The sequence below is a fragment of the Scylla paramamosain genome, chromosome 46, assembly GCF_035594125.1.
Source record: "Scylla paramamosain isolate STU-SP2022 chromosome 46, ASM3559412v1, whole genome shotgun sequence".
Lineage (NCBI taxonomy): Eukaryota > Metazoa > Arthropoda > Malacostraca > Decapoda > Portunidae > Scylla > Scylla paramamosain.
In genome coordinates, this window is record NC_087196.1 from 4,220,858 (window position 1) to 4,230,857 (window position 10,000).

The 10,000-nt window shown below is 42.5% G+C and overlaps 1 protein-coding gene and 1 pseudogene across 2 annotated transcripts in view; one reads left to right on the forward strand and one right to left on the reverse strand.

Annotated features, from left to right (window-relative positions):
• The window catches only part of LOC135094602 (period circadian protein-like), an 8,830-nt gene extending 3,948 nt beyond the window's left edge, over window positions 1–4,882 (forward strand). For both annotated transcript variants that reach the window (XM_063994841.1, XM_063994842.1), the window contains 7 exons: window positions 299–394; window positions 1,366–1,428; window positions 1,803–1,898; window positions 2,009–2,187; window positions 3,188–3,375; window positions 3,703–4,004; window positions 4,246–4,882. In XM_063994841.1, coding sequence (XP_063850911.1) covers window positions 299–394; window positions 1,366–1,428; window positions 1,803–1,898; window positions 2,009–2,187; window positions 3,188–3,375; window positions 3,703–4,004; window positions 4,246–4,371 — 1,050 coding nt within the window. In that variant the 3' untranslated portion in view covers window positions 4,372–4,882. The remainder of the gene's footprint in view (window positions 1–298; window positions 395–1,365; window positions 1,429–1,802; window positions 1,899–2,008; window positions 2,188–3,187; window positions 3,376–3,702; window positions 4,005–4,245) is intronic.
• A 963-nt stretch (window positions 4,883–5,845) lies between these two features.
• LOC135094600 (tubulin alpha-1C chain-like) overlaps window positions 5,846–10,000 on the reverse strand; it is an 11,205-nt pseudogene continuing 7,050 nt past the window's right edge.

The following is a 10,000-nucleotide window of genomic DNA, read 5'->3' on the forward strand; positions in this document are numbered from 1 at the left end:
AGTTATGACAAATTTAGATACTTTATGAACTGTGTATGAAAATATCCGCCATTTTGAAGCCTTATAACAGGTTCAGATATCTTGTTATGTGATAAAAATAGTTGTTTTGTAGTAGTAGTAGTAGTAGTAGTATAGCGTCACTTCCTATCAAGCAAATAGTAGTAGTAATAATAAGAACAACAACAACAACATCAATAACATGTCTAACACGTCTCTCTCTCTCTCTCTCTCTCTCTCTCTCTCTCTCTCTCTCTCTCTCTCTCTCTCTCTCTCTCTCTCTCTCTCTCTCCCCCTACAGAAGAGCTCGCGTGTCCTGCTGGCGTGGGTGTTCCTGATGACTCTCTTCTGCTTCCCTGAGATGGGCATGGTGGCTTTTATGACCTTCATCCACTGGGTACGTTTGGTTAGGGTAGATTAAGTTAGGTTAAGGTACATTAAGTTAAGTTTGGTTAAGGCAGTGTAGGTGAGGTTAGGTTTAGTTAAGGCAGAGAAGGTTAGGATAGGTTAAGTTATGTTTAGTTAAGGTAGAATAGGTTAGGTTTGGTTAGGGTAGGTTAAGTTAGGTTTAGTTAAGGTTGAATAGGTTAGGTTTGGTTAGGGTAGGTTAAGTTAGGTTTAGTTAAGGCAGAGAAGGTTAGGTTAGGTTAGGGTAGGTTAAGTTAGGTTTAGTTAAGGTAGAATAGGTTAGGTTAGGTTAGGTTTAGTTAAGGTAGAATAGGTTAGGTTTGATTAGGGTAGGTTAAGTTAGGTTTAGTTAAGGTAGAGTAGGTTAGGTTAGGGTAGATTAAGTTAGGTTTAGTTAAGGTAGAATAGGTTAGGTTTGGTTAGGGTAGGTTAAGTTAGGTTTAGTTAAGGTAGAATAGGTTAGGTTAGGTTAGGGTATGTTAAGTTAAGTTAGGTTTAGTTAAGGTAGAATAGGTTAAGTTAGGTTTAGTTAAGGTAGAATAGGTTAGGTTTGGTTAGGGTAGGTTAAGTTAGGTTTAGTTAAGGTAGAATAGGTTAGGTTTAGTTAAGGCAGAGTAGGTTAGGTTAGGTTACTTACTGACTCATTTCACTCAGTCATTGCAGTCATTCAGTCTAATATAACTGCCATTATTCATATTATTTACTTCAGTGCCTTCTCTCATTCACTAATATATCCCTCAGTCTTCATATTATTATTATTATTATTTTTATTATTATTCTGTATAATCTGTATATTATCCCCACTGCAGTCATTCACGCTAATATATCACCAATTTTTGTATTATTCACCTATTTAATATACTCTCAAACCTCTTATATATCCTTTGTGATAGTTGTAATGTTCCTTTCTTATTTCTTTCATCCTCCTTTTCTTTTTCATCTTTTCTTTCATTTTTGCAGAAGATCACGTCAGCTTATGGCCTCGCTGACCTGATATTCTATGTGTTCCGTGCTGCCTTCAATGTGAGTGTTCCCTTAGCTTCCCTCACTCTTGAAAAACACCCTTGAAAAAATACACTTGTAAAACACCCTTGTTAAAACACCCTTGAAAAAACACCTTCAAAAAAACACCATAGTTAACTTATATACTTGAATGATGAAAGCACCATTAAAATGCCCTTGAAAACCCTATTAACTTCCACTAGAACCCTTAAAACACCCTTGAAAACCCTGATACTTTAAACCAGAACTATGAAAACCCCAATAACTTTAATTAGAATCCTAGAAAAATCCCTTGAAAAACCCAATAACTTCCACTGTAACCCTGAAAACACTCTTAAAACTGCTAATTATGTGTTTCTAAGCATGTGTGTGTGTGTGCATTTGGTGTGTTGCAGCTGCTGTCAGTGTTGTGTGTGCAGTCGCAATACTCCTTGTGGAGAGACGCAGCCACCACAACACACACGCTGAAGAGACTGCAACACCTCCATTTGGTGAGTGTTACAGTGACTTGCCTTGGTAACACTGCAACACAAAAAAAATACATTAAGAAATGAATAAAAAAAATGAATATAAATTAAAAACACCTTTATTTTTATTTCAGAATCCTGTTGGGAAGAACAGTTATGGAGGAGGAGGAGGAGGAGGAAGTGAACTTGGAGGAGGAGAAGAAGGAGGAGGAGGAGGAGGGATTGCATATCATAACCCAGCCTTTCTTGCAACACAGGAAGACCCCCCCTCCCCCACCAGGACTGCCCCCCTCCACTACCCATCCCTCACCAGGTAGAGAGAGAGAGAGAGAGAGAGAGAGAGAGTTTTCAGTCTGTCTGTATATCTGTATGTGTGTGTATGTGTATATGAGAGAGAGAGAGAGAGAGAGAGAGAGAGAGAGAGAGAGAGAGAGAGAGAGAGAGAGAGAGAGGAGAGAGAGAGAGAGAGAGAGAGAGAGAGAGAGAGAGAGAGAGTGTGTGTTACATGTATTTCATAACTACTACTACTACTACTACTACAATACCTTTTTCTTCTTCTTCTTCTTCTTCTTCTTTCTTCTTCTTCTTCTTCTTCTTCTTCTTCTTCTTCTTCTTCTTCTTCTTCTTCTTCTTCTTCTTCTTCTTCTTCTTCTTCTTCTTCTTCTTCTTCTTCTTCTTCTTCTTACCTTTATTAACTTATCCTCCTCCTCCTCCTCCTCCTCCTCCTCCTCCTCCTCCTCCTCCTCCTCCTCCTCCTCCTCCTCCTCCTCCTCTCCCTCTGCCCATCACCACCACAACCTAATCTAACCTAACTAGCTCTTCTAGACAGGGTGGAATCAAAAGCTTTTCGTCTCATCAACTCCTCTCCTCTAACTGACTGTCTTCAGCCTCTCTCTCACTGCCGCAATGTTGCATATCTAGCTGTCTTCTACTGCTATTTTCATGCTAACTGCTCTTCTGATCTTGCTAACTGCATGCCTCCCCTCCTTCCGCGGCCTCGCTGCACAAGACTTTCTTCTTTCTCTCACCCCTATTCTGTCCACCTCTCTAACGCAAGAGTTAACCAGTATTCTCAATCATTCATCCCTTTCTCTGGTAAGCTCTGGAACTCCCTGCCTGCTTCTGTATTTCCACCCTTCCCATGACTTGAATTCCTTCAAGAGGGAGATTTCAAGACACTTATTCATCAATTTTTGACCACTGCTTTGACCCTTTTATGGGACTGGCATTTCAGTGGGCATTTTTTTTATTGGATTTTTGTTGCCCTTGGCCAGTGTCCTTCCTATATAAAAAAAAAAAAAAACCTTCCACAGATCTCTCTCCCGTGCCTCTTCCATCACTGGCTGGGGTTCGGAGACAGCAAGGGGAGTGAGAGTGGGAGTGAGAGGCCCCACTCCCACTCACCTCCAAGTTAGGACCGGCCTGCCTGGTTGGGACCCGTACATGAACCGAGAATCTCAGTCTGAGTTCAATGCTGCTACCTTCTCTCCTGCATCTGTGGGTGAGTGGTGGTGGAGGAGGAGGAGGAGGAGGAGGAAAAGAAAGGAGAAGGAGAAGAAGGAATAGTAATAATAATAATAATCATAATAATAATAATAATAATAATAATAATAATTCCAATTTTTATCATTGTTATGTATTATAAGAAAAATTACCAACACTGATTAATATACTCTCTCTCTCTCTCTCTCTCATCTCTCTCTCTCTCTCTCTCTCTCTCTCTCTCTCTCTCTCTCTCTCTCTCTCTCTCTCTCTCTCTCTCTCTCTCTCTCTCTCTCTCTCTCTCTCTCTCTCTCTCTCTCTCTCTCTCTCTCTCTCTCACACACAGGATTCATGCCACTAGTTGGAGGAGGAGGAGGGGGAGGAGGAGGGGGAGGAGGAGGAGGAGGAGGAGGAGGAGGAGGAGGAGGAGGAGGAATGACAGCAGCAAGAAGTGATTTAAATCTTTACTCCCCCTCCCCACCATCCCCCACCCCCTCCCCCTATACCATCTACCACCACTCCCCACCCCAGCATCTGTACCCCCTCCACCTGCCCCACCTGCCCCCCCTGCTGCCACCCCCCTCCTCTGCCTCTTGTGGGGGACGGCCTCACCTATGCTGCTGCCACTCAAAGTCTGGACAGGCGGAGGTGAGTGCATGCGTGTGTGTGTGTGTGTGTGTGTGTGTGTGTGTGTGTGTGTGTGTGTGTGTGTGTGTAGTAGTCGTAGTAGTCGTAGGAGAAGGAGGAGGAGGAGGAGGAGGAGGAAATATAGTATAAGAAAGAGGAAGAAGAGAAGGAGGAGGAGGAGGAGGACGAGGAGGAGGAAGATTAACAGTAACGCCATCACTACCACCACCACCACAACTACCACAACACTCTCTTTGTACAGATACGTGCGTCGCTGGCAGGGTGTTCGAGGCAGTGGCAGCAGCGGTGGCGGTGGCAGTGGCAGTGGTGGTGGTGGTATCAACAGTGTGGTGACGAGCAGCCGGTCATCACTGGGAGGAGAGAGTGATGATTTGAGGAGGTACAGAGATGTGGCATTGTGAGTCTTGCATTGGATTGTGGGATGACTATATGTAATTGTATGTAATTCTGGGTTATTTAGTTTTTTTTTTGTGTAAGTAGGGTGAATATGTGTGTGTGTGTGTGTGTAAGATTGCCAGTGTAATATATAGATAGATAGATTATTGTTATTATTATTAGTGATAAGAGTGTGTGTGTGTGTGTTTTGCAAGGATACTTCTTAACCTTGTGTTGTGTTGTGTTGTGGTGCTGTAGTTGTTAGTGCAGTGTTGTAGTGGTGTTGTGTTACTAAAATGTGGTGCTTTGAAAGATATTTGTGTTGTGTTTCCAGCTGTATTGTGAGTAGTGGTGTCTGTACGTGTGTGTGTCCAAATGTAATTGTAGTAGTAGTAGTAGTGGCTGATTCTCTCTCTCTCTCTCTCTCTCTCTCTCTCTCTCTCTCTCTCTCTCTCTCTCTCTCTCTCTCTCTCTCTCTCTCTCTCTCTCTCTCTCTCTCTCTCTCTCTCTCTCTCTCTCTCTCTCTCTCTCTCTCTCATATGTAACAGTGACTAATGGTAATATAATGTTGATATTTTTCTCAGTGAGGCTGTACAGTAGAATCTCTATATAATTATCTACATAACACTATAATAATACAGATAAGAGAGATTTGATATAAGTATTTCATTAATTATATTTGTACAAAAAAATGACTAATATATTTTCTCTGGTATTAGTATAAACATTGAATAAAACTACATCAATTAATTATTTTTTATTTACTTCTGTGTATATATAATGAGTAATATTTATAATTATAAAAAAAAAAACACATTGTATTGTAATTTATATTTATACAGTATAATATTAATTTTTGGTTAGGTTAGGTTAGGTTCATCACACAAGGGTTGGTGCAGGAAGCCATCAGGCCTACATGTGGCAGGCCCTGTATAAAACATGCCTTTCTGTTTCCACTGTCATCCCCATCCATGCATTTGTCCAGTTAGAAATTCCCTAATGACTCAGCACTAACAACCTGATTACTGAGTCTATTCCAGTTGTCCACCACTCAATTTGAGAACCAGTGCCTTCCTATCTCTCTTAAATTTTTCAACCTTAAACCCACTATTTCTCATCCTTTCCTGATTACTGAGTCTATTCCAGTTGTCCATCACTCAATTTGAGAACCAGTGCCTTCCTATCTCTCTTAAATCTAAATTTTTCAACCTTAAACCCACTATTTCTCATCCTATCCTGATTACTGACCCTGAGAATTTTGGTTAGGTCACCTTTGTCATGTCCCTTATACTGAGTCTGTTCCAATCCATTCCAGACCCTGAGAATTTTACTGTCTCTTTCTGTCTTCATATTTCACCCTTCTATGACTCACTCCTGCCCAGCTCTCACTCTAAAACTCACTCAGTCACTCTTCCACACACAGGCAGCTGGTTGAGTGTGCAGAGACAGGGAAGCAAACACTGAGAGGGTGTGTAGTGTTTTATTAAACAGTTACAAGGCTGGGAGACTGTGGCAGGCTGGGTGAGCTATTGAAGTAAGGTAGGCATGTACAGAGAGAGAGAGAGAGAGAGAGAGAGAGAGAGGGGGGGGGGGTAAGGAGCACACACACACACACACACACACACACACACACACACACACACACACACACACACACACACACAGGTGGAAAAACATGGATAAATAAGTGAGGGAGTAAGAATATTAATTAAAAGGAAGAAAAAGGAAGAATATGAAAGGAAAAAAAAACAAGAAAAAGAGAAAAGTAATCAAAAACATAAGGAGATGCAAGTTTAAGAATAAGGGATAAGAGAAGTCAATGAAGAAAAGAAGAGGATGAAAAAAATGGAGAAAAGATGAAAGGCTAAGCTAAACAAAAGAAATTAGGCTGCAGTTTAGTACTGGCTAGCATCATCATCATCTGGGGACTCCTCCACCTCACCGTAGTCCATCTCTAGGGCTGCCAGATCCTCCCGTGCCTCTGCAAACTCACCTACAAGACACGGGGGAGGTTGGGTTAGGTCTTGGTTTGCTTGGGTTGGGTTGGGTTGGGTTGGGTTAGGTTAAACATTATCATCTTTATTTTATACAATACTGCAGCGAATGGACAAATAAACAAACAGACAGAAGCGAAATACAGTACTTAGTTATAATATACAGTGGTCTAGAGAGAGAGAGAGAGAGAGAGAGAGAGATACTAACTATCCATCCAGTACTACTACTAATTACTACTTCTACTACTATTTCTCCTCTTATTCCTTCACTACTACTACTACTACCACCACCACTAACACCACCACCACCACCACCACCAGCACTACTACTACTATTACTACTCCTACAACTACAACAACTGCCACCATTTCTCCTTCCCTCACACTACCACCACCACCACCACTACTACCACAACAACAACAATATTCCCTCACTCCTCATTCTCCCTCGTAGGGCGCTTCTACCTCCTTATAATCCATCTCAAGGGCTGCCATGTTGTCTCTTGCCTCGCCAAATTCCCCTAAACAAGAGAGAGAGAGAGAGAGAGAGAGAGAGAGAGAGAGAGAGAGAGAGAGAGAGAGAGAGAGAGAGAGAGAGAGAGAGAGAGAGAGAGAGAGACACACAGAATCATAAATAAGGAAGGAGGCCCATATTCAAAACTGCCCTACTCTCTCTCTCTCTCTCTCTCTCTCTCTCTCTCTCTCTCTCTCTCTCTCTCTCTCTCTCCACGACTGTTCCAAGGCCACAAAGATGATTAGCCAGATTTTCAAGAGTGTTTCCCTTGTTAGTAATATAGAAATCTTGTTAATCTGTCACTGGAACCATAAAAACACCCTTAAAAACCTGTGTTACTTCAACTAGAGCCTTTGGAAAGTGGGTAGCTGGATTTTCAAGAGTGTTTCCCTTGTTAGTAATGCAGAAATATTATTAATCTGTCATTAGAGTAAAAACACCCTTAAAAACCCATGTCACTTTAACTAGAGCCTTTGGAAAGTCGTGGATTTTTTTCCAGCATACATTCCTCCCACGCAAACACACACGCACACATACACACACGTACGTAAACACACACACATGCACTCACCTTCCTCCATGCCCTCGCCCACATACCAATGGACGAAAGCTCTCTTGTGATACATTAAGTCAAATTTTCTGTCAAGACGTTCCCAGGCGGACTTGATGGCTGTGGTGTTACTGAGAGCACACACCGCCCTGTCCATCTTAGCTAAGTCCCCCCCGGGCACCACTGTGGGAGGCTGGTAATTGATGCCCACCTGGGGGAGATAAAGAGGTGTTGAGAGGCTGAGGGAGAGAGAGTGAAAAAGGAGATTATAAGTGTGAAAGCAGAAAATCTTGTACGAGTACAGTGAGGCCGTGGGAGGAGGGGAAGCTTGCAGTCAGTGAGATCAGAGGAGCAGTTAGTGATATATAGTAAAAAGAATGAGAGAGAGAGAGAGAGATGAGAGAGAGAGAGAGAGAGAGAGGAGAGGAGTTGATGAGAGGGAAGAGAAAGAGAGAGGCTGAAGACAGTTGGAAGAAAGAGAGCGGCTGAACACAGTCATATAACACACACACACACACACACACACACACACACACCAGAGCCCCTCCTTCCCCCCTCCCCCCCACTCCCCTAGTCACCTTGAATCCAGTGGGGCACCAGTCAACGAAGGTCATGTTCTTTTTAGCCCTGGCCTCTGCTATGGCACCGTTTACATCCTTGGGCACCACATCCCCGCGGTACAGCAGACAGCACGCCATGTACTTTCCGGTACGCGGGTCACACTTCACCTGGCCACAGCAACACACCCCAGCATTAGCCACACCATGAATACTCACTATTTTTAGCCACACACCAGTTACCTCCACTGCATTCTAAAGGCTCTAGAAGTTAGCTGGGTTGTTAAGGGTGTTTTTACAGTTCTAGTGGCAGATTAACAAGATTTCTGTATTTTAAGAGGGGGAAATAGTCTTAGGAACTTGGGTAATCATCTCTGTGGCCTTGGAATGCAGTTATGGTGAAAGAGCAAAGCGTTTTCAGTAAACAAGCCTGTAACACATTTAATTTGAGTGTTTGGTGAGGTGAGATACATGAATGAAGGGATAACATACACTCCACCCTGGCACATTTGTTGCTTTTACTGTGTGTGGCATGTTTTGTTACCATTGGCATCACACTCACAGCCTCAACACCAGTCATGCCGCCTTGCATGCCACAGGGCGTCACCAAACAGCAACAACACCGCCACATTACACAAACAAAGAGAGGCGTCACTACTGCTACCACATTCACCACTTCCACCACACTTTGGCAGCGTTGCATCACCACACACACACACACACACACACACACACACACACACACACACACACACACACACACACACACACACACACAGAGTTCCAGTCATTACAGTGTTTTTAGTCTCCAAAGTCTAGCAGCCCCTTGACTTCACTTTGTAATTTCAGTGTTTTTTTTTTAATGGGCTTTCTTTTTAGTTTATTTTTGTTGCCCTTGGCTGGTGTCCCTCCTACATAAAAAAAATAAATAAATAGATAAATAAATAAATAAATAAACCAAGAGAGAAACTTTACAGGAAATTAAGGAACGAGTTTAGCGACGTACCATCTGGTGGGAAGTCTCGAAACACTTGGCTGTGATGGTGCGTACATCGAAATTGTCATGAAGGGCATTGTCTGCTGAAACCACCGGGGCATAGGTAGCCTGAAGGAGAGAGAGAGAGTGAGAGGGAGTGTGAGAGTGTTCCACCAACTTAAAACTGCCGTCATTCCACACATCCACTCACCAGGGGGAAGTGGATTCTTGGGTAGGGGACTAGGTTGGTCTGAAACTCTGTCAGGTCCACGTTGAGTGCCCGTCCGAACCGCAGGGAAGCTGTGATGCTGTGTGGGAAGAGGGCAAGAGGGAAAACTTATTTAATTAATTATCATCCATGTTTATCACTAGAACCATGAAAACACCCCTTAAAAACGGATATTTTCCTTTAAAACCGTGAAAACACCCTTGAAAACCTAGTAATTTGCACTAAAACTGCTCAGACCATTACTCAAATCCCTGAAAACACCCTTGAAAACCCCAATACCTTCCACAACACCCTACCAAACTATAGACTCACCTGCACTGAGGCCCTACCTATTGTAACCTCACCTGGAGACAACCTGACCTATCATTCTGTTCAAATTGGTGTAGGTAGGTCTTGTAATCTTCAGTTCCTTCTGGCATAGGTCATAGATAGCCTCATTGTCCACCATGAATGTAACATCAGCGTGTTCCAGAGTGGTGTGGGTGAAGAGGATAGAGTTGTAAGGCTCCACCACGGCCGTAGACACCTGAAAAGTGGATTGAGGTGGAGTAAGTTAGGTTTCAGTGTGGAATTGTGAATAGAAAAGTGTATTTGAGTGAGTTTGAATGGATAAGAGTGAAATTAAGTGGATTATAGTGGAGAAAAGATAATTTGTGTGGACTTTAATGAGTTTTAGATTTTTTTTTTTTTTTGTTAGTGTGTTTTTTTTTTTGTTAGTGTTTGTGTGTGTTTTTTTGTTTTTGTTTTGCTGAATTTCTTGTTTAATTTTGTTTGTTGTTTTTCAGTTTATTTTTTGTGTTT